The sequence below is a fragment of the Vigna unguiculata genome, chromosome 5, assembly GCF_037176805.1.
Source record: "Vigna unguiculata cultivar grain cowpea cultivar isolate G323 ecotype 2 chromosome 5, ASM3717680v1, whole genome shotgun sequence".
Classification (NCBI taxonomy): domain Eukaryota; kingdom Viridiplantae; phylum Streptophyta; class Magnoliopsida; order Fabales; family Fabaceae; genus Vigna; species Vigna unguiculata.
In genome coordinates, this window is record NC_140796.1 from 3,314,025 (window position 1) to 3,338,932 (window position 24,908).

The window sequence follows — 24,908 nt, forward strand, 5'->3', positions numbered from 1 at the left end:
GTATTAATTTTAAATCTTCATGGTGTTCTACTTGTTTAAAAAAGTAAAAGTATATTATTGTTATTTTGTTTTAACTGTTCATATATTAATATATTATTTATTATCATTATATTTGGTTATTTTTATTAATGTGATTATTAATTACAATGTTTTCTGTGACTTACTTCTCAAATATTTAGGTACATTTTTCGTTTTTATGTTTTACTGACTTTCTTACAATTGTCATTAGTTTCACAAATAAATATAAACGTTAAATTTATAAGGATTTGATAATATTAAGAATTACATTAACTTTATGCTATTAAAATTAAAACAAATGATGAATAATGAAATTATATATGATACTATGAACTAAGAATGCAAAGGAAAAAGTTAAAATTAAATACTCACTACTTTTTGTATTTTTGTGAAATAAAATATTTAAATTGGATAAATATGTATAATCTGGATTAATTATCTTTGTATATTGGGTTCACAGAAGCTGAGTGTCCATGTCCATATTCATGCAGCTTTTAACAAACTCAGTGACAAAATTAAACTTTCTTGTAAAGAGAGACCTGTGTTTGGAAGAATGATAAGAAAAAGAACAGGCACCACCACTGCTGTTACCAACGTTGGAACCCTCAAACAAATTCGCGCCTTAATGATCGTTAATGGTTTCACTTCCAACGTTGGATTCCTCCGAAAACTTGTCCTCGCCGCAGCCATGTCAATGGTCGGCCCCGCAGCTAATGCCGCTGTGACACAATACACACTCCAAATGTTCGCTCAAATTCCCCAACCAGACACCTTCATGTGGAACACCATCATCAGAGGCTCTTCTCAGAGCCGTGATCCCTCGCACGCGGTGGCACTGTATGTCCAGATGGACCAGCGTTCGGTTAAGCCTGATAACTTCACTTTCCCATTTGTTCTCAAGGCTTGCACCAAGCTCGTCTGGGTCAAAACTGGTTCCGCTGTTCATGGTAGGATTTTGAGGTTTGGGTTAGGTTCAAATGTGGTTGTGAGGAACACCCTTTTGCTTTTCCATGCCAAATGTGGAGACTTGAAGATTGCTACTGAGATTTTTGATGATTCGGATAAGAGGGATGTGGTTGCTTGGTCTGCACTCATTGCTGGGTATGCCCAAAGAGGGGACTTGAGTGTTGCACGGAAGCTGTTTGGTGAAATGCCAAATAGAGATTTGGTGTCATGGAATGTGATGATCACAGCCTACACAAAGCATGGTGAGATGAAGTGTGCTAGAAAACTTTTTGATGAATCTCCTATGAGGGATGTTGTAAGTTGGAATGCGATGATCGGTGGTTATGTGCTTCGTGGCTTGAACCGGGAGGCATTGGAGTTGTTTGATGAGATGTGTACAGTTGGGGAGTGTCCCGACGAAGTAACAATGTTGAGCTTGGTGTGTGCTTGTACTGATTTGGGGGATTTAGAGAGTGGCGAGAAGGTTCACACCAAGATCATGGAAATGAGTGAGGGAAAGTTTAGCACGTTGTTGGGAAATGCTCTTGTTGATATGTATGCCAAGTGTGGAAATATTAGGAAAGCAATTCATGTGTTTTGGTTGATAAGAGATAAAGATGTGGTCTCGTGGAACACGGTCATTAGTGGGTTGGCCTTTCATGGCCATGCTGAGGAATCACTTGGTCTGTTTAGGGAAATGCAGAGTACCAAGGTTTGTCCAGATGAGATCACTTTTGTTGGTGTTTTGGCAGCTTGTAGTCATGTTGGGTATGTTGATGAGGGTAATCGTTATTTTCATCTTATGAGAAATAAGTACAAGATTGAGCCAAACATTAGACATTGTGGGTGCGTGGTGGACATGCTGGGACGTGCTGGACTTTTGAAGGAAGCGTTTGATTTCATAGCTTCCATGAAGATTGAACCAAATGCAATTATTTGGAGGAGTTTGCTTGGAGCTTGCAAAGTTCATGGAGATGTGGACTTGGCAAAACAAGCAAATGAGCAGCTGCTCAGAATGAGAGGGAATCAAAGTGGGGATTATGTGTTGTTGTCAAATGTATATGCTTCACAAGGTGAATGGAATGGGGCTGAGAAGATAAGGAAGCTGATGGACGACAATGGTGTGACCAAGAATCGCGGCTCTAGCTTTGTTGAGGCCCACAGTTGATGATCGTCAAGTATTATGTGGTAACATGAATGTTGATCAATTATTGAAATATCTTTTATTCACTTTGGCAAGACACCAAGTAGTAGGTGGATCTAAAAATGATCTACGTTCAACTCCACACTGTGGCACTGATAGCCATAAAGTGAAACTTCATAACTGCAGGAGGAAACTAGTTCTGGCATGTTCATGCAAAGATCAATTTGTTTCTGCGGACTGAACATGATTGGGTGGAGTTACATTTGATCTTTGGATCTGTTAAGATGTTTGTGCCTTCAATGTTTCAAGTCATTGAGAATGAATCAATTCCATTACAAAGTTCTACATATCTCAAGATTTGAATTCATAACCTGGATGAGGATTGTCCATAATTCAGTGATTGGAATTTCGATGGACTTTGCTTGGAGCTTGCATAGTTCATGGAGAAGGGACCAGGGTGGTGAGTGGAGAATATTTGATGTGCCTGGGTTGGAGGACAACATGCATTTTATAGGCATATGCTCTTCAAATCCATCAATGCACTAACAATGCTAAATAGTTCCTTTTGAAAAAACAAAAGTTGAATAGTTGCTGTCAGTGTTGAGAGGCTGACTTCCAGGAAATGTAACTGATCAAGATAAACTAATCCATTGCTCAAGACTTTTGCCTTCAATTGACAACACATCTCGCAACGGGCTTTTTGAGAGGGATTCATATGGAAGATACATTATTAATGAGAAATAAGATTAGTCCACATAACTTCTAATTATGAGTACCTTTTGTTTGTACAGTCATTTTTCATAAAAAATTTATCAGCAACAAACAAGTATATTATTAATGGCACAAGGTGCCTCCCTTAAATTACAATATTATATTTTATCTAAATATGTTTCTCAACCCTCCGAACATTCCATCCTTTCTTATACATCTTTTTATTTTACATTCTCAATCTGTTTACATATTACTATGAAATCCACCTATATTTAATTCTACATATTGTTTTCTGTGTAATAGTGTTTTTTTCATTTTAATATCTCTTACTCCATCATATCTTCCTTATTCTCTCCCCATATTTTCATTGAACTGGTACATAATGGTTCATACTTGTCTTACTCTCGTTAGAAAGACCTTTGATACATGTATTTGTCTGAATTGATTACCAATAAACTTTCGATCCAGATATCACTAGCAGGTCTTTCGAGAAAGATTTACAAAAAAAAAAATACAACAGAATTGAAACATGAGTTTAATTTACATAAAAAATTAACACAATCTCCGATTTAAAATCTTAAGTTTATGAATTTTCTTTTTGTTATATAATTCTTTTTTTTTTCTCTTCTTATAAGACTTAAACTCACCTGCTCAAATTTCCAACAATCACGATTTTTTTTTTTACAATGCCTTGATGTATGAGGGTTCTTGTACCCTTTACCCATTACAGACTAATATAACTTGTCGTTGGTGATAAAAAAATGGCATATTTTCGTTTCATGCTGGAAAAGTTGCTAAAGCCAGTTCTTAAAGTGGAGTAACTACTAACTAGTGTACTAGTTCTATTTCTATAATAATTTTTAAATTAACTCCACAGGTTCCCACGATTGGAAACTTTCTTCTTCGGAAACTTTAACTTCTCTGTATCTTTCTATTCTATGTTCACTATTTTGATAACTTTTTCTCTTTATTTGACTTTGAAGTTCATAAGGATGAATGTACTTTAAATTTTGTATTTGTAAATTCTGTATGAGACAACTGGATAACCGATGCTTAATCAATAATGGAACCACACTTGTCGAAAAATGGGAAGGGGGGATATATACCCTCACATGTTTCATTTTTTTAAAACTATTCAGTTAGGTTTTGTCATCTTTAGATTTGTATTATCAACTGAACTCTATTAGTTTAATTTTAAAATATGTATGCATTAACAGTGTAAAGAAGTTACATTGATATCTAATTATATATTGGATATATATGATACGATTGTTAACTTCTGTGCTACATATATTTCAAAAATTATATTAAAGTGACAGATTATTGATTAAAACTGCTTACATTACAATGTATCAGAAACAAAATAGTATTACAAAATAAAAATATAAATGTGACAATTTATGATAACATAGAAATACAAAAAATAATAGATCGAGTGTTTTTTATATTATCAGTTACACTATCAAACAAATATAATATCAAAAACAAATTTAATAACCAACCACACCACTTGGAACATTGTAAATACATAAGGAAAACAATGAAATGCAGATCAATCTCATTTATGAAATAAATTTTTGCAGTTTCATCAAAGACTTCTCCAAATCATGTGATTATTCTCTCAACTGCACCATGTATCAGGTATAGTGAACTAAGTCTGGAAATGAGAAAGAACAGTAAATTAATTAACCAAACTTTTTGAAAAAGTTGCATGACTTACTCTTGACCTAGATCTGTGCATTATTTTATCTTTGTGGCGTTTCTTGGTGCATGAGCCAGGCTCAACATGTGTGTGAATGGAGTTGACCATATATTGAAAATGTTCATCCAATATCTGACATGGGAGAAGGAGGCCTTAGCGTAGCCATAGTTGACTTGCCGGTTAACTAGTTAGCATGGGAAGATGATGAAGTAGGTTTTCATAAGAATGCCAAAACAAGCTTAACGGCAAGTCATCCTTGGCTGCACTACAAGACCTCATTCCCACATGCAAGACAATTTGGATGAAATCTTAATTGCGTCAAAACTCTCTCAGAATTTAGTGTGACCAATCAAAAAGAGAGGTTTTTTTTTCCCGAATGGGGAAGACAACATTCTGAGCTAAGAGGAAGGGAAAAGGTGGAAAAGAAGAAGGCAATTGGGGTTGAAGGGTTTGGTTGGCAGGAAATGAACGAATAGAGTTTGGTTTGAAGCGAACAGAAAGGTTGTGATTAGTTGTTGTTATATAGAGAAATTGGTTATGGTGTTAGTCAGAGCAAAGCATTAATGCATCACTGCAATGGGGACAGCCAAAAACTGTCCTTTGTCTAAGGGAAATTTTGAAAAAGGAGGGTAATGTTAGGGTGGTGTTAGTGGTGGATGTGACTTTGCATGGGTGAAAAAGCCAAAAAAACACACTTTATTAGATGCATCCCCATCACCAAAGTCTGAGTAGCTAGTTTCTCAGATCTCTTATTAAAGCTCATTTAAGGGAAGTAGCAGCTTTTGACCAAGTTGAAGGACCATCCTCTAACTAGGACCCTACTGCTGAGTTGGGTGGAAGAATTTACTGCATTTGGCTACCACAGAAACAAAGCATTAGTGTGTTACTTTGGTGAAACTTACTCAGAAAAACACTTGTATGTTTTTCTACCTACCATTGCCCATTTCACGTTTTCAAAGTTTTGCTGTCGCATTCATTAGGAAGAAAACCCTTCCTAGAACATAAAAATTACCCCTTAAGTGTATCTTGTTGATGTGGAGAAATGGGTGTGTCCCATTGTTGAAAGCATTGGTGCTTGTGGATTAACTGGAATTAAGAGAAGGACAGTTTTTGGTAGAAGTGGAAGAGCAAAAATTTGAACAGTTACTTGAAGAGGGTCGCACAACAATTAAGAGAAACCGCAATTGTTGTAAAAGTTGGGACAATTGACGTAAGACAAATATCTCTCCTTTCTGATAGTATGACACATGTTTCCTACTAATCCCGCAAGGGTATTATTAGTTTTGTTTTAGATAATTGAAGGAACTTTTATATTTTATTTTTGTAAATTTAAAATTAATGGATTATTTTAAAGTTATTTATATAGTACTCATGTTAAAATTAATTATTTTTTTAATAAATATATAATAATTATTAAATATCATACACATGTTTAATTATTTTAATGTTAAAAAAAATTGTATTAAGAAAATTATTACATTTTATCTTCTTTTTTTTCATTTTTTAACCATTAGAATTTATCTCTAAATATTTAAGTGTTACATACGAATTGGCGTTTATCTCTAAATAACTAAATATAATAATATTTTATCACTAAATTGTTATTCGGTGGAAGAAAACTCTAACTCATTTAACAAACTCATCAAACATAAATATCATTAATACTTGTGAAGAAAATACATAAAAAACATTTATTAAATAAATGGTCTAATGACGAAAAAAGAAGGAAAATGAATCCTTTGTTTGGATGTAATTTTTTTTTCAAAATCTCTATTTTTAGAGAAAATAACAACAAAATTAAAAATAATATTAAAATTTAAAAAAAAATAATTGTTCCTTCACCAAACAATTGATATTAAAAAATTCTCTTAATTCTTTCTACTCCAATCTTGTGCTGAATTATTTTGATTAAATTTAAGATGCAACATATTGCGGAACCACATAATTGTAAGTCGTATTACTTGCAGTAACTAATGTAGGGTATTACAGAAGATTGGTTCACACAATCTCGTGTCGAGCCCTTACTATAATCTTTTTTCCATCAGCCTCGTCTAGGTACACCATCAGATCTCCTAATAAAAAACGATAAATGGATAAATGTCGAAAAAGATACCATCTAACTCATCCTTTAGAAACACCTTTTTTTTTTTTTTCATACACTAATTTGCCAATTCGTTTAACAAGCAACCCGAAAAATAGAAGAAAAGCGATGAGAACAGAATAAAAAAGAAGCTAAACCTACAATTCAAGTTTCGATAATGAGACATCAGATCTTCTCTATACTAATTGTTCAACGTAATCCATCACCATCAAAATCTAAATATCATCACAGGATTTAGAAAATTCATGAATTTTAGGCTTGTGAATTCCCAACTCACAGAAAAGCACATTTTGCTGCTGGCACAACCGTGCATTGTATATAACCTTAAGCCAGAGCTTACCTGTTCCATAGTTGAAATGACCTGACAAAATGAGTAGCATAAGTGATTCCGCTGATTCAATAAAAGTTCCAGAGAATAAGGGTTGGAAAGAAAAACAATACATACCACAACTTTTCCCACGATATTTAACATTGCTTGATTTCCAAAATCACAGATCATCAAAATGACATATGTTAGCCTTTGATTCGACCATTTTTATCCAACTGCCTAAACAAAATACAAGGCAAACATCTAAAATAAATTCAGATCCTCCACGCCTCCTGTTCATTACAGCTAAATTTCTAGACACGTAGTGGGTAAAGTTAGTCAACCCATATAATATCCAGAGAGCATACCACACTAAACAAAAAAAAGAAAATAGAGAAAAACCTAGTTAATTTTTCCCTCTTTTCTGGCATTTACGCTAGTCCAATTGGAGCACTAGTTCAGGTGCAGACATGAACTAGCACATTTGCCAACATCGGGTTCCAAAAACAAACATCAATATGCGACAACTTTTTACCAACGCTATGTTAGGCCTCTAAAACAACGTTTTAGGGCAAAAACTTCAAACACTCACTGCAAATTGATTAAAATAGCCTGCGTTTTTCACAGGCTGTAAAAACAATTTAAATACCTAAATTATACTTCAGAACTGTGTTTCACCTTCAATTTCCCAAATTCAATAAACAAATATCCTTCAGTTCTATACGCAACATACATATGGCTAACCATAATTCATCTAGTAGGAACCAAGCTTTCACCAATAAATTAACGATCTCATGTGGCCATTTAATGAGTTTCAAAATTGTACACTGGCATGCTAGAAATTTGCTCACTTCCTAAATAAAAAAAGCATGGATTGTAAGATAAATGACTAAAAAAGATACATCAGTAATATTTTCTTTCTCATCTGACATCAACTTTTAAAATAACCATCCCAAATAATGTTATCTAAAATCTGATAACTTAATTATACCATTTAATATATTTTTTTCAATAATGTACAATGGTAGAAATAGGAAAAAAAAGTTATTTTCCAAAAATACTAAATCACAGTTTTATTTCGGATTAGATATTAATATTTACAATAATTTAAATCAATTAATCATTAATTTTCTGATTCAGGATAAATTTCAATTCCCAATTCTATATACAGATTTCCCATCTAACAGTTCGAATCCCACGATCCCAACAACCGTGATTATATAGCAATTGCTCGACCATAATCACATAAGGCCTACTTTAAGATCCAAAAAAAACTATGTTTCTTTCGTTGAGGGTCTATCATCTATTATGTGACAAGTGGACAATAGCAAATGCCTAAGAGGTAAAACTAGTTCTTATTTTGGTAAATAGTTTTTCAATTGACACCAACTGGAACCTCTACCCTCAGAAACGAAGACACGTCTTTGAATAGAATTATAGGTCAGACTAAATACTTCTGCAAGTTATCTAATGGGCTACACATCAAAATAAACTGGTTTTGGTAGGAAAACCCCAAGGAAGTCAAGTTAATAACTTCTCCGTGCAAAAGAATTACAATTAGGCTGAAATTATGACTGGAACAAGAAATTACAACAACGACCAGCCATGTACTATATTGGCCTTGCGGAGAAAAGACAACAAACAAGATATTAATCTATTTCTCAATCGTGAAAGATTTTGCATAACTCCAAATGCACGTTACCTTAAGCCAAGAAAGCACTAAGCTTCAATGCTACAATCAACTTCATATATAACACATAGCATACCTCTAATTCATCATATCTGAAGTACTGAACTAATTCCATAAATATGAATTATCATAGTCAAAATTTGCAGCACACCCTCTTGCTTATGTCAGGAAGATATTGATACCTGCAATACAGACAGACACAAGCTCTACCACATTTTGATGCATAAACACGGGGTCAACTTTAACCAGGAATCGACATAAATTTAATTCATATAACTACAAAAGTGCATAGTTCAAGTAATAGTGATCTATCAGGAAAACAAAACCCAATAATATAACAAATTAACAATATAGGTATACAACTGTCAACGGATGATAGCTACAAGGTGCTTTAAATCTAAAGATAACTGAACAGGAATTGAAAAACAGTTGAAAAGGCAAGCCATCTCTATATAGGTTCTTGGGGTAGCATTAGTTATCAAGCTTGTGAAATAAGGTAAAATGGACATGGCCAGTTTCACTAGTCTTCACATGTTTGGTCCTCTAGGTAGAGGTGTCAAGGTGGGCCATGAGTTTGTGAAACCTTGGTTCATCTGGTCTTCCGGTTTAGGCAGTAGGCATCAGGCTTCACAGGACTCAGCTGTTTGGATGGGAAGGGAGAGGCAACAAAGGGAAAATAAGAGCATCAGAATTCTAAATGGTACACTGGTCAGGTTAAGATATCAATCTGTTACATACTAATGTGAATGACCTATATTATAAGAAGTTGCCAGATAAAAAACAAAAAATAATGAAAGCTGTAATATACCTGCAGGGACCCATCAAGTTTTAGTAAGCATGGTTTCTCCTTCGAGAAGAACCATTCTGAGTAGACCTGACAATAGATGCTAATTATTAGTATTGATGAGTTTAGGAACTCTGATTACTAATCAATGAGAGTAGCTTTCACTCAACATGGCAGGGAAGACTTTAAAATAACAACTATACGTGGAAAATAAAAGAACATAATTAGTTACCCATAGCCACTAGTCCGTCCCAAAGAATAACTTCCATAAGCTCCATAAGCACCACCACCACTACCAAGCTACAGATATATGAAATCAACAAATTAAGAAATAACAGAAGAACTGGAAAAGCTAATTCACAATAAATTTTCACACGTGTGTGAGTATGTAAAAAATAACCTGTGAACTTCCATAGCTTCCATAACCATCACCAGATGCCAAATCACTTGAACCTCCATAGCCACCAGAATATGCACCACGTCCATGTCGCTTACCATCTCTACTGTCATAGTTCAAGCCATCTGATCCATCAACTGAAGTTGGAAGATATGGAAGCACCGGAAGGAATCCTGAGACAGCGCGCTCCTTATCAAAAAGATTTGCCCTCAGCCGTGTAAGTGCTTGCACAAGAGCATCCTTGGCAACATCAAGGTCTCCTGAAATCTAGTCGAAAGAAAAATAAAAAAACACCACAGTCAGAATTATAGGGCCTTGCAACTTTTGACCACACAGAAAACAATACTACTAGTCAAATTAACAATGCCCTTACCTGCACCATTTCATCATCATCAGATGCAATTTTTGGAAGATTTTCCTTTGAAAGGATGCGAATGTTGGCTTTTGTAAGCCTTCTCATTTCAGTTACAATTGTCCCTCCTTTACCAATAAGGCAACCAATTCTTGAGGTTGGCACAAGAAGACGGGTGGTGAAAGAGACAATCCCTGAATCTCTTTCCACTTTCTCGCTGCAGCGGGGCAGCAATCGCACAGCAGCTTCTATTGTTGGAGAGAAAGAATCCTCAAAGAACTGCATTATCACAATTTAAAAACCATCATAACTGCAAAAATCAAGTTTTCATCGTTTCATACCACACTTGATAATATCTATATCTCACCTCTTTAGTCGAAATGATTATCAAACAGTCATCTCCTTCTGTCACTGAACTATCAACTTTGATGGTAGCCCCGGAATCCTGCCTGATTTGATTTATTATGGCACCACCTTTTCCTATCACACCACCAATGTTGCCAGTGGGACAAACAAACCGCACAGTAAACTCTCTCATAGACGCATCATCCCTTTGGGCAGGATACAGAGACCGGGACCAATCACCAGCATCACCTTTATATCCTCCATAAGCACCCACAAAAGGAGCCACTCCAACAATGGGAGCCCCTGCACCAGGACCACCAGCTGCATACCCACCAGGAACTGCAGAAGCAAGCAGATGCTGAGACCGTGAAGGATTATCACGGATCTGAGCTGCAATTTGAAACAAAGCCTTCTTCACAACCGCACCCTCACCCGAAATCTGCACTTTCAAAGCAAATAAATCAGCTTAAATCATTCCAGAACATTTCTACGCAAAATTTTCTATTGAATGTGCATGCGCGGAACATAGTATTCTTGTGAAGCCCTATCTACTGTGCAAACTACTCCAAGAGTTAGGTAATCTAACTTTCTGTTATCAGTTGATCCAGTTTTACAACAGATTGCGTAACCAAGTTTAAATTGTAATTGCAATCATTTGCTGTGATCCTTAACGTTGTAAAAAATTATGAACATGATACAGATGCAATTGTAATCTCAAGTCACAGAAAGAAAAATTAAAAATTGATATTGCAGACAAAATAAATCTTGATTGGTTGCAGACAAAGTTTTTAAAAAGCTGTAACTGAGATTTTGGCCAAAAGATATTTGTACAATGTAATAAAGGATAGCATGGAAACCGCGACAGCAATTTACAACCTTCCCAGCAGAGCTTTTTCAATTGTATTCAGTTAAATAGTATTCCTATTTGGAAATTAAATCTATCTGACTTTCCAATCGTCTCTCCACTCGTCTTATTAAAGCTTCAACATACAGTCTCAGTCGTACACGCTTAAAATTTCTCAACTTCTCGCTTATCGAATTCCAATATAAACAAAAAAATCATCATTATTTTTACTCAGAAAAAAATAAACCAAGGAATTAACAATTCACCTGAACAAGTTCATCAGAGCTCAACGCACAGGGAGGCAACCGGTCATCCTTAAGGATCCGAATCTGCGCGCCGGTTTCGCTCCGGATATTCTGCACAATCTGGCCGCCTTTTCCGATCACGCATCCGATCTGATCGGACGGCACAAGAAGCTTCGCAGTGACATGGTTCCTCTCCTCATCCTCATCGTCACGTGCATCCTCAGCTATCACGCGCTGGTGAACCCTAAACAGCGCGTCCTGAGCAGGCGAGACAAGATCACCAGTGTCGTCAATTCGGTTGGTCTCCTCGGAGGAACTGTGGATAGTAACGACGCGCTCATCGCAACCGGGGAGCGCGTCACCGATGCGGATCTTGGCCCTGGTGTCGGCGCGGAGTTGCTTGACGATGTCACCGCCGCGGCCTATGACGCTGCCGATCTTGCGGACGGGGCAGAGGTAGCGGAAGACGGTGTCTTCGGCTGTGATAAGAGACGAATCATCGGCGGCAGGGTTTCGGCGCTTGTTCTTGGAACCGGCGTCGGAATCAGAGTGGGAGTGGGAGCGCTTGCCGTAAGAACTACGTTGACCGGTCATCGCAGAGAGTGGGGACTGTGTTGTGCTATCGCCTATGGTTACGTACGGTTTCTTGATATAGAGAGAAAAAGAAGAGTGGTCGCGCTAGGGTTGGAGATTTGTTTCAGAGTCGTTTTATATTTTTATAACATAAATTCTTTTTTGCAGTTTCCTATCTCCTAAAAGTCTCCGTTTTATGCCATCCTGTCATCAATCACTTCATATGAAAATATAAAAATAAATTTTGTAACAACAGAATCTTATCGTAACAAATTAAATAAGTGTATTTTTTACCATTTGACGGAAAAAAAGAAAAAAAAAAGAACAAAGCCATTGGTGAATTAAATTGAAAACAACCTTTAGAAACACTTTGATTCCTTTCCTCCTTGACCCATATATACATTCAAGATAAAATAAAACTACACCCAAAATGTCTCATGATAATCAAAATTAACATGCATTGAACTGCTGAATGGTAGGTTGCGAAGTTAAAACGTATAAATATAACAAAATACTTTGCTTACCTAAGAATTTCCTTCCGTGTATTGGTGGAAAGTAATTTACTTTTTTAAGTAATATATATATATATATATATATAATAAAATATTTTCACTAATATTGTTGTTTTGGGTTATTACCCAAGGTTAAAAAAAAGAAGGTAATATAATGAATGATCACAAGGTGCCTGAAAAAGTTTCAGAATTTAAAAAAGACGAAAAAATGTTTGTTATTGAGTCTCCTGATCAATAGTATATTTAATTTAAATAATAAAAAGATAAATATTAGTCTAAAAAATGAAAATTTATCTCTAAGTAGATTGTTGTCGTCTTTCTAGGTATCTAGAAGTTTATTTGATTGGTGACTTTGTTAGTGATTTATTCATATATGATAAATATGTTTTAGTTTAGGTGTTATTTTATTTAATATTTATATTTAATGACCATTTTAATGTGTAAACCACTTAATCTCATCAACGCGGACTTAATATTCTGTTGCCAGTCCAGCCCGCTGATTATCTGTAGCCTCGGCCTAAAAGCACTCAAATTTTCATCATTATTTTTATGGGGCTTTTTCCTGCACCCCACAAATGTCTTCCTACACCCCCAAACTTTCTTATGTACCGAAATTACCCATAGCAGCCTTTTAGGCTTTGACTCTGACCAGGGTTTAAAAGCCTATTTGAGACCATTCAGAACTGCCGGTGCATCCCTCATTTATGTTTCATCCTTGCATCTCTTTCGTTCCTATTGTCATTTTCCTTTATCCAAGATTAAGATGAAATCTTTCTCCTCATCTTTACACATTCCTAAACCGGAATAAGAAATCGTGTTAACTATTTAGGGATGTAGTTGTCGGATTTTAAAATCGGGTGTATAGTTAAGTGTACTGGATTTTTAAATCCGGTAAATAAGAATCTCAAGAAAATTTGTATCTATATGTATCCGAGGATAAAATCACAAGAAAATGGATAGTGTAAATGAATATTCGTGAGTAACGGGTACGAATATATTTTATACTCACATGTTGATAAAGTAAATACGGATATTTTTTATACCTACGGAACAGATACAGGTATCATGATATTCATATTCGTGGATACCGTACTCACTATACTCTAATTTAAATTAAAAAAAATAATTAAAATATTAACACGTTGATTTTTACTGAATTATTTTTATCAATTGGTTTTAAAAAATCTGCATTTCTTTATAAATTGTCATTCAATGTTATTTAAATAGGTTATTTGGATTTTATTTGGGATTTATGAATATTATGTATTGTATTTTATTTGAATTTATGATTAAAATATGTTATTAATTATTTTAATTTTTTTTTTAAATATTTGTGAGTATTCATACCTGCATAACGAATATTCGCACTGATATAAAGTGATATGAGGACAGATAATTTAGAAATCTATAAATTTCAAAAACAAATCTTAAAATCCAAAAAAAAATTGAAACCAAATTTTTAGATCCATATATATATATATATATATATATATATATATATATATATATATATATATGTGTGTGTGTGTGGTTATAATGAGCATCACAGTGAAATTTTAGAGTGTAAAAGAAAAGCATAAGGTGTAAAAGTAAAGAATTTTTTATATTTATAATGCATACCGCATATTAGTCACCAAGCAATATTAATCTACTAAAATTTGTAGATTTTTGTCATTTTTGTGAGTAATTTAATATGAAATTGTTCCGACAAAAAACTAAACGTCTTTTATAGAAATAAAAAATATGAAGAACCCTCGTGACCTGACCTAATGTGAAATAAAAGTTACTAAGGTCAAAAAATAGTTTCCCGACTATGAGAGTTAACATTTAATTTATAGACAAATTAGTTACACAATAATAAATGACTAACAATATATCTCATCTTCCCTATACAATGATATCTTGATATCTGGGATGTCTTATCCATCTTCAGGAATCATGTCGGCTGGTGGATAATCAGGACTATACATAACCCCCTAGTCTTGAGTCTTAGTATATGAGGTGTCAAGGCTGGAAAAAGAAGTCCTGATTTTGTGGTGATCATCTTAACGGGTCTTCCCCGCCCCCGAGCAAAGCTTGAGGTTAGTCATCTTAACTGGTCTTTCCTGCCTCCGAGCCGAACTCGAGGTTGGTCGTTTTAACGGGTCTTCCCTCCCCCGAGTTGAGCTTGAGATTAGTCGGGCTTTTTTGTAAAAAGGGGTCACTTTGACCAAGAATTTGTAAAAAAGGATCGTTTGAATTTTTTTTTGCAAAATAGGGTCAAGTCGTTGTGGTGGAGGACGACATTAAAGGTGAAGTCGTCCTCCACCGTGCCGGTTTCTTTTTTTTTTTCCAAAAAGCGAAACCGTGCTCTCAGAAGCCGGTTTTTATATATTTTAAAAGTGAAGTCGTCCTTGAGCCTGACGACTTCATTTTTTGGTTTTTTTTTTTTACCACATTCAGCTTTATATATATATATATATATATATATATATATATATATATATATATATTTAATTATATATTATTTAGTTTTTTTTTTAAATATTTGTTTAAGTAAAAATATGAAAAATAGTTTTAAAAAAATTCTAAAATACTTAATCGTTAAACCTTAATACAAAATTAAGAAGATAAAATGATACAAATTAAAAAAATATTAAAAAATCCTTCGATAATTATATTTGAATATTTAATTTGTTAATGTTTATTTTATTTGTGGTTTAGTTAGTTTACTAACTATCAAGTATCATTTAATAAAATATTAAATTTGTAAAATCAAACGAAGAAATAGAGAACGTTTTGACCAAATCAGAAGAAACTGGCGAAAAAATCGTCATTGAGGATGTCACTTTATTTCTGTAAACAAATATTTAAAAAAAAAGCTAAATAATATATAATTAAAATATATATATATATATATATATATATAAAGCTGAATGTGTAAAAAAAATAAAAAAAAAACCAAAAAGTGAAGTCAGGCCCAAGGACGACTTCACTTTCAAAATATATAGAAACCGGCTTCTGAGAGCACGGTTTTACTTTTTAGAAAAAAAAAAGAAACCGGCATGGTGGAGGATGACTTCACCTTTAATGTCGTACTCCACCACAACGACTTGACCCTATTTTGCAAAAAAAAAATTCAACTGACCCATTTTTACAAATTCTTGGTCAAAGTGACCCCTTTTTACAAAAAAGTCGATTAGTCGTTTTAATGGGTCTTCCCCGCCCTTGTATCGAGCTCGAGATTAGTCACTTTAACGAGTTTTCCTCGCCCCCGAGCCAAGTTTAAGGTTAGCCGCTTTAACGGGTCTTTCCCATATTCGAGCCGAGCTGGAGGTTAGTTGATTTAACGAGTCCTCCTCGTCCCCGAGTCGAGCTCGAGGTAAGTCGCTTTAACGAGTATTTCCCGTCTCGAGCTAAGCTAAAGGTTAGTTGCTTTAACAGGTCTTCCCCATCCCTAAGCCAAACTCAAGATTATTTGCTTGAACTGTCCTCGAGCTCGGCTTGAGGTTAATATATATTTATCGATGACATTTTGTAGATATGTCAAAATGGGTTTCAACCCGTGAGCCAACTTGACTCACCACGAGTTTGAGTCGGGTTAAGTTGAAAAAAATTCAGTTTTTTCAAAAGTGGGTTGAATTCAACCCGACTCATTTAACCCACAAGTTAAACGGGTTTGAGCCGGGTTGAAGGTGGGTTAACCCACTTAACCCATTAACATTTTTTTATAATTTATAATTTTTTTAAATAATTATTTATTACTCATAATTATATAAGTTCACAATTTCATATTTTTAAATGTCACAATGTTGCTAAATAATATTTGAATAGTATGAATGTTTAATTAATTCGATTATCAAGTTATATACGTTCATACTTTAATCTTTAACTATAATCTTTATTGTAAATTACTCAAGCAACCATTTTATAAGCAAATTTTTCTAAATTACCATGACAAAAATGTGTAATTTTTTTATTTATATTTTGTTGAATAGCATGACAGAAAATGTATACTATTGGCTATGTTTTCTTCGACTATGTGAATACTTTTTTGTTAAAAATTCATCATATATTAGCGGTGAGCATGATAAAGATATTAGTTATTGATTTCACTTTGATTGTCATCTCATGAGTTGTTTAAAAAATTATTTAAATATTTGAATGCTTAAAAATAAATAAATAAATATTTTTTTTATGTGGATTGATGGACCAACCCACCAACCCATGATTTGGTGGGTTAAGCTGGATTGTAAAATTTATGACTCACAATAAAATGAGCCAGATTAAATTCACTTATTTTCAACCCGACTCAAATTTGACATCTCTAACATTTTGTGACCAGATTTAGAAGTTGATTTTAATTTTTATATCTTACCAAATGTATTACATGTCACATATTATAAAGATAATGTAAGATAAAAAAATGACACCAACCATATCAATGTAATGTTTTATACATTTTTCATGAATTAATAATACATCAATTATTGTCTTTAAGTTTTTTTCTTTAATTTTCTTTGAAAAAAAGTGTTGTTTCTTTGATTTTGTATAAGGTGGCAGTTAAATAAGTCTGATGTAAAGAGGTTAAATACGGCATCGCAATCACAATCACAATCACACTCGCAACCTAGATAATTCTTCACATATTGTGATAGGAAAAATATCCTCACTTTCTACAAAACTAGACGAAGCTAAGGAGTGGCTCCGATTTCACCCTAACCAATCATCTCGCATCTTGCATCTTGCATCGATCGCGATTCCACCATCGGAATCTGGAAGCGATGTCAACCTCGAGCCAGCACCAGTTCCGATACACTCAGACCCCCTCGAAGGTGCTGCACCTTCGCAACCTCCCCTGGGAATGCTCAGAGGAGGAGCTCAGAGAGCTCTGCAAGCCCTTCGGTAAGATCGTCAACACCAAGTGCAATGTCGGCGCCAATCGCAACCAAGCTTTTGTTGAATTCGTAACTCTCTCTCCCCTCTTTCTCCTCTTACTGTTTTCAATAGCTCCTTAATTTTAGGGTTTTAAGCCATGCGTTTGTTGATTCGTGTGAACTTCAGCTCCGTGTACCCGTCTCTTGCTTTTAGAATCCTCGAATTTTTGTTTGCTATCGTGCTTTATTTTTTATCAGGATATCCTTTCGTTTATATCCATTTTGTTCTCATTTTCACTTGTTTTACTTCTGAAATATATGCCTTGATTAATGTACATTTTAAAAAAATACGGCTACGAATAGCCTAGGAATGGCACCAACAATTGCATCCACTTATACACTGTAGTCCATGGATAAATTTAATCAATCTGCCCTATCATAATGGATTGGGCAAAAAGTTTGGATGGCTAATAAAAAATAAACCATTGATTCTTAAACCAATAGTTAAGATGTTAACAGTTATTGTGAGGAGTGAAATTTTGGAGAGAATTTTTTGTGACGGGAAAAATATGTTCATCATATATTTTTTTAGCATAGAGGTCGGTTTTGTGGATACCAGTGATGACCAAATTGTACTGCTTGTTAGGATTACTTGTAGAGGTATTGTCTTCATAGCCTTGGAACACCCATAATGTATCTAGGTGGAGCCAAAAGTCTTGTTACTTAAAATTAACTCCATGTACTACTATGGCTGTTCAATTCTCTTTTATTTGAGATAGCTTCTGAAAGAAGTTTTCTTCCTATGTTTAGACTGGAGCTTTGTTATATTGTAAATAAATATTAAGTTTTTCATTTAATAAATTTGTCTGGACTATAAACTTCTTTTTTTCGCTACTGTTCATCTGTTAGTTTCTCTTGAATCTTAATTGGTATTTTAAGAGATTCCTGAGTGGTCGATGATGTATTTTGTTTTCTTACTTTGTGATACCTTGTCCCTTTTTTTTTTTTTTATGATTCCTACTTGGTTACTGAACTTTCAAGTATAAATGCCAGGTAGATCTAAATCAAGCCATTTCAATGGTTTCCTATTATGCTTCATCTTCAGAACCTGCTATGGTTCGTGGCAAAACTGTTTACATTCAGTATTCTAATAGACATGAAATTGTCAACAACAAAAGTCCAGGAGATATTCCTGGAAATGTCTTACTGGTAACTATTGAAGGTGTGGAAGCTGGGGATGTGAGCATTGATGTTATACATTTGGTAAGTGCGACTGAGTTTTATTTCATTTCTCCAGTTCACTTTTTTGTTTGTGTGATTTTTCTAGATTCTTGTTTGATTAGAGGATGTGAAAAAAAATCACAATCCCAATAAAACAGGGTTATTCTTAAAGTAAACATCATGACAACTCCTAATAAAATAATCAGATGGTAACATAAGGATATGATTGTTTTTTATTTTTGGTTAGCTTATAGAAATGTATCTCTTTCTGGATCATGTAATTATTTTTCTCCAATTTGGGAAGTTTGAAATGTTTAAATAGTGTGGTGTGGGATGGGATACATAAAAAAAGTGGAAGGAGTATTTTGAATGTGCTTTAATTTCTATAGACACAAATTTATTTTCTTTGTAAAAGCTTATAGTTTAAAGATCTATAGTTGAATTTGATGGTCTGGTTTGGAGTTGAAAACCTGTTGAAAACAGAGACACGTTCACACTACCTTTAGGAAAAAGGTATGTCCAGTGGGATCATTGCAGGACCTTTTACTACATATCATCGTTTTAAATGTAAAAATATTTGTTTCTTATTGGTTTCTGCTTATATTTTTTTTTTGTTTCACCCAGTGGGAGGCATTGAACTCTTATGCAAATCTTTCATTCTTACAATTGCATCTTTTTCTTTTCCTTGTTGGGAAGGCCAAAGTTTTCCCGTGAAGTAGTGACCCGAAATCTGAGTTTTAATACCTTTTATTTCTGTACAGTTCCTTTTTTTCTTTTAATAATACAATTTTTTATCTTTTGCCCTTGTTATTTAGAGTTAGACAGAATCCTGATTAAATCATGTCATTTTTTACTGAAATCGGTTGAACCACAGATGGTGATCTCTCATATTTAGATACTTTTGTTGGAGACAGTTTGGAATATTTGTCATGTACGTCATACACCTTTCTAAGGTCACGCATATAAGTACAGGTGTCATTCTGCACTTATTTCTTATCTGTTTGGAACTTATTTTTCCTTCCTGACATTGCTCTTGATTGTAAATTCTGTGATGGTTTTCTGGATTGTCTGCTGAACTATAATCTTCTAACATTTTCATTGAAGGAATAACCAAATAAAGATTAAGGTTGAAATAATATGGTGTATGAACTAGTTATTTATTCTTTATTCAGGTGTTTTCTGCTTTTGGCTTTGTTCACAAAATCGCAACATTTGAAAAGACTGCAGGTTTCCAGGTTAGTAAATTATCAGTTGCACTACTTCAACATGTCCCTTCCCTATTCAATTCTAGTGTTGACAATGTTTAATGCCATGCCAGGCTCTGATTCAGTTCACTGATGCTGAAACTGCTTCTGCCGCTAGGGATGCACTAGATGGAAGAAGCATACCAAGGTAAGTATTATTTGTGATTTTGCTTCTTATTCTTCAAACCCATCTCTGATTTGGTTATAGTTTGATAAATAATAATTTGCTGATTCACTTATGCTTTGGTTTGTAGATACCTGCTTCCAGCCCATGTTGGTTCTTGTAATTTACGTATTTCTTACTCAGCACATAAAGATTTGAATATCAAATTTCAATCAAATCGCAGCAGGTAATGATTGAAGTAAAGACAATTATGATATACCATTCTTTAGTTGTTTTAACATTGTCTTCCATCAGAAACTTAAGCAAATTGTGAAAGCTAATGCATATTATTTTTGTGGTGTTCTCTATTTTGCTAATTGATACGTGTGCTTTTATCCTTTAGGGCTTACTGAAGCTTGGTAGTCAGGATACAGTTGACTTGCCATGACCACTTAGTAATTTTCTTGATCATTTTCCAACTGTTCGATGCATTTACTGTCAATATTATTGAAACCATTGTTCTTATGTTATTGAAATGTATTGGCAAGTTTTTTTTTTTCTTTGGTGGGTTTTGTTATATCATGTTGACAATTCAATACTAATTTTTGTAGTTGTTGTCAATCTAATCTGGTTTTCATCTTTGCTCTGGAGGCTACTCTGATGTTTGCAATGTGTTGCTGGGTCATAATTGTACTCAGTATGTGTACTGAATTACAGTTGTAGAAGCAGCTTCTACTTATGTCATTATAGTTTTTCAGTTGAAAACACAATGGTTTTTGGTTACTTCTTTCTGAGATCAACTGGCTATGAGGTGTTACTTTCCAAAATATCTGTATATTAGCTGAAATCATTGTTTTTTGTTTGTCTTGGGGCACTAAATTTGAATTATTGTTTCCTAATTCTTTTCACAATCTAGATATCAAGAAGAATTTAAGAATGAAAGTTTGTAATTCCCAAATCTTGTGACCACTATGATTGAATTTACTTTTTACATAATATTCTCAATTTCAGGTGAACATTTCTGTTAAAACAATTTGACATAGTGACACTCAAACTCCAAGAAATTGTTAGCTAGGCATAGTTACATGAATAATTAATAAGCATGTATTGTGAAATCAACGTGTCTTCTATTAGTCTAATTAACATGATAATATCACAAATTTAACAGGCTTGTTTACCACTATCGTCATTTAAAATTTTACCAGTGACATTTTGGTTCCATGCCTCCAGACCGTGGTGAAATCCCTATGTTTGTTTAATGTGCACAATTGGTTTCTAAAGCCTTGATTCAGGCATAGCTTTTTCAACGTGCACAGATAAATTTCTCTTTTCTATTGTTTTACTAGTCTTCTGTCAATAATGAGTATTATTTTCCCTGTGACATTTCAGGGACTACACAAATCCTATGCTTCCCGTTAACTATACTGCTATTGAAGGCACAGTACAGGTATTTTGTTGTGTTATACCTTGGTACATCCTGCTTTTACTATTAGTATGCTCTGACAAACATATATTCTTCAGACGGCTATAGGCCCAGATGGGAAGAGGAAAGAACCTGAAAGCAATGTGCTTTTGGCTTCCATTGAAAATATGCAGTATGCTGTTACTGTTGATGTTCTCCATACTGTAAGATTTTGTGCTTTCCTGTAAAACTTCCAAATTTAAAAGTAATTTATACTCTACAATCTAAACATCATTGGGCAATCTTTACAGGTCTTCTCTGCATTTGGTACTGTCCAGAAAATTGCTATATTTGAAAAGAATGGTCAAACTCAGGCACTAATTCAGTACCCTGGTATTAATCGTTTTCAACTGTTACTCGCACTAGTACATTGTGTCCCATATATATATATATATATATATATAACAAGTATGTATGTATTTATGTACGTACGTAAAATAATAAAATTTAGACACCTGCTTTAACATAAATGAGAGGTTCCTTTGCCTGTAGTGGATTTTGGGTTAGGGAACATTAGTGTCCTTGGAATAGGAATGCATGTTAGATAGACATTAAGTATGATACTTTTGGTTTTTAGATAAGATGCATGTGCTCATGTTACTTTAGAGGAACTTCAGTTAATGACACAAAAAGAAACTGGTCACTTTTTGAGCCTTCTTCTCTAGTATTATTTTGCTATCTGAAGATTTCTTATGCACCCATTGTTTATTTTCATATAATATTTGATTGTTTTGATAACATTTTTTTCACGCATACTTTTGTGCCATAGTCTTGCATACTTGTGTCATAGTCTAGCAGATTAGGATCCACATCATAGGTTACATTCAACTCGTTTAAATGTAATTTCAGGGAATGGAAGTGGGTGGGTAGCAGTATATACTAGCCCTCCCATCCCCTATTTCATGATAAAGCATTTTTTTTTCTTGATCGTGGGTGGACATTTTTTGGCAGATGTCATAACGGCAGCAGCTGCTAGAGAAGCTCTAGAGGGGCATTGCATATATGATGGTGGCTATTGTAAGCTTCATCTATCATACTCTCGTCATACTGATCTCAATGTAAAGGTATAAAAATATGTGTTTTTGAGTTAATGTTCATGAGTGGGAAAAATGAAAAAGGGGGGAAAATTAAAGATATCCTTAGAAGCAATGTGGACACTTGATCGGAAAGAGATTTGATTCTTAAACGTATGCCTCTTGACACTTGATTGACCTACCTTTTATAGTAATTTGTTGATGACAGTTGAATAATTATCCCAATTCTGAGTATTATATTATATAATACGTTTTGGTTGTAGGCTTTCAGTGACAAAAGTAGAGACTATACAGTGCCAGATCCTAGTCTACTTGCAGCTCAAGGTCCTGTAACGGCTTGGCAAAATCCACAGGCTGCACCCATGTACCCTGGCAGTGCTCCTGGTTATCACACTCAAGTTCCTGGTGGACAAGTGCCATCATGGGATCCATCCCTCCAGGCGGTTAGACCTAGTTACATATCTGCACCTGGTACTTTTCCTGTACAAACGGGTACCGTTCCTCCAATGCCATCCTATGCTCCAGCAGCTTCCTCACCTCATGCACAAAGCAGCCCCATTGGTCATAATGCAAATCCAATGGGAATCTCTCAGTCTGGGGTTCCACCCAATGTAAATTTACAGCCCAGTGGTGCTCCACTTTCAGTTCCTGGTTCCTCACCTCTCATGCAGACCAGCCAAGCGGCTCAGCCAAATGCAAGACCTGGTGCTGCTTCACCTCCTGGCCAACATTATTATGCTTAGAAAATCAGTTTTACTGTCACATGAATGAAAGGAAAATGCAAGATGATAGTATGATAAATTTGTTGTTGGGTTGGAAACTTCATCAGCATCATCATCGTTGTTTTTGAATGATGTAATTTAATTTGCGAAGAAAGCTCCGAAATAGTTGATCTCTTACTCTTCTGAAATTCTTGTCTTCCATTGAATATTCACTGGGAATGGAGATGTTAAAATATCTTTCTCCGCTCAAGGTAACTTAGAACAAAAAAATCAAATGACGCAGTACTTCACCATGTGGACTTTGGACAATTCAGTTTTGTCCCATCAATAAAACTGAGGGGTTTGTATTTTATTGGGGCCCGGTAGGCTCGTCGTCGCATCTGCTAATCATAGTTCCCGTTGAATTTCTTATCTGCAAGGATATTTCCTCCACTTCTCAACATTAAAGTAGAATGAGAAAAAAAAAATCATTTTAAATGTCGACAGCGATCGGCTTGATTACGACGATTGTACAAGGATGTGCTTTTATGTAGCCAAAGTAGTTGAAAAATGCTTTGTTTTTTCTCTTTGAATGATGAAGTTAATTTCTCAGGCATTCTCTCTGACGCGTATATGTATCAAATCTCGTGTGATGAAGCCGAAATTGATATCTATAAAAAATTAAAGTTCATATGATCTGGTGCCATTTCAAGTATTTGTATAAAATACATCACCATTTAAATAAATTTGAATTTGGATAGTGCATGTGCGTATGCATGTCCATTCACTTGGGAACACGAGAGGGCGAGTGAACATATTTTTATTATAGGGTCACATTTCTCATAAAAACCGAATAGATGAGACTAACGTGGCAGTTTCTTTTAGGAAAGGAAACTATAAAAAGATTAATCTAATTTGAGTACATAATTGAAGGATAATTCTCATCAAATTACTCACCATCTCTTTCCTCTACCAAAGGCTTCCATTTTATGTACTATGGTCGGTGAGGTCAAAGTTAACACCAATCAGTTTCCAGTTGCTGCAACCATCAAAGTTCTGTAATTCAGAACGGGAAAGTGTCTAGCTGTCAGTGATTTGAAATATAACCTAAAGTTGCCTGAAACTGCACACACACAAACACGCAATCAACAAATATCAACTTTTAAAGTCCCCCATATAGAAAAACAACATGAAAAGCCAACAGAAACACTTTATTTTCCTCTGCATTGATTGATTAATTAGTTTTCAGGACCTTTTGTAATTACTCTAGATACTTAATCACGAAAAACCAAGAATGTTTGTATTCAACACTATACACGTGTATTTGCTTGTTGATCTTCATAATGAATTCACAATAAGAATGTAATTTTTCGTTCGAATAAGATCGAATCGCAGTAGTTTATGAACACAACTTTGCTGAAACAAGGAAAGTTTGGTACGATAATAATGCGATTGATTGTACTGAAATAAAAAGGAAAGCGAAAAGTTGCAAGAAAAGAGAAGAGAAGAGAAGATAACACATAGGCATGTGCGAGGCGAAGGTGTAGAAGAAGGTACGTGACAAGGTCATGTTTTGATTATGGGTCATGTTCCATTATGATGATGCAGTGTCCCTGT

The 24,908-nt window shown here is 34.6% G+C and overlaps 3 protein-coding genes across 7 annotated transcripts; 2 read left to right on the top strand and 1 right to left on the bottom strand.

The window, feature by feature from the left end:
- The first annotated feature begins 481 nt into the window (after positions 1-481).
- Positions 482-2,873, top strand: LOC114184135 (Pentatricopeptide repeat (PPR) superfamily protein). The gene has a single exon (XM_028071388.2). The coding sequence runs from the start codon at positions 572-574 to the stop codon at positions 2,129-2,131; it is 1,560 nt and encodes a 519-aa protein (XP_027927189.1). The 5' UTR covers positions 482-571; the 3' UTR covers positions 2,132-2,873.
- Positions 2,874-6,620: 3,747 nt separating this feature from the next.
- On the bottom strand, positions 6,621-12,297 carry LOC114185655 (KH domain-containing protein At4g18375-like). 4 transcript variants are annotated; one of them, XR_003604881.2, is made up of 9 exons: positions 11,607-12,297; positions 10,519-10,935; positions 10,173-10,430; positions 9,803-10,066; positions 9,635-9,702; positions 9,427-9,492; positions 8,695-8,800; positions 7,067-7,168; positions 6,621-6,982 (listed from the first exon to the last, which is right to left on the bottom strand). XR_003604881.2 is itself a non-coding variant. In XM_028073516.2 (7 exons), exons 1-6 carry the CDS (start codon positions 12,177-12,179, stop codon positions 9,447-9,449), a joined length of 1,626 nt encoding a protein of 541 aa, XP_027929317.1. In that variant the 5' UTR covers positions 12,180-12,297; the 3' UTR covers positions 6,621-8,800; positions 9,427-9,446. The 4 variants fall into 4 exon arrangements, 2 of the variants coding, with proteins under 2 accessions (XP_027929317.1, XP_027929316.1); XR_003604879.2 differs by having other exon boundaries at positions 7,067-8,800; XM_028073516.2 differs by having other exon boundaries at positions 6,621-8,800.
- Positions 12,298-17,251: 4,954 nt separating this feature from the next.
- On the top strand, positions 17,252-23,664 carry LOC114184985 (polypyrimidine tract-binding protein homolog 1). 2 transcript variants are annotated; one of them, XM_028072435.2, is made up of 10 exons: positions 17,252-17,616; positions 18,580-18,789; positions 19,920-19,982; positions 20,066-20,139; positions 20,246-20,341; positions 21,484-21,541; positions 21,616-21,720; positions 21,808-21,889; positions 22,508-22,620; positions 22,854-23,664. In XM_028072435.2, exons 1-10 carry the CDS (start codon positions 17,434-17,436, stop codon positions 23,331-23,333), a joined length of 1,464 nt encoding a protein of 487 aa, XP_027928236.1. In that variant the 5' UTR covers positions 17,252-17,433; the 3' UTR covers positions 23,334-23,664. The 2 variants fall into 2 exon arrangements, with proteins under 2 accessions (XP_027928236.1, XP_027928237.1); XM_028072436.2 differs by having other exon boundaries at positions 17,253-17,616; positions 18,584-18,789.
- Positions 23,665-24,908: the final 1,244 nt, after the last annotated feature.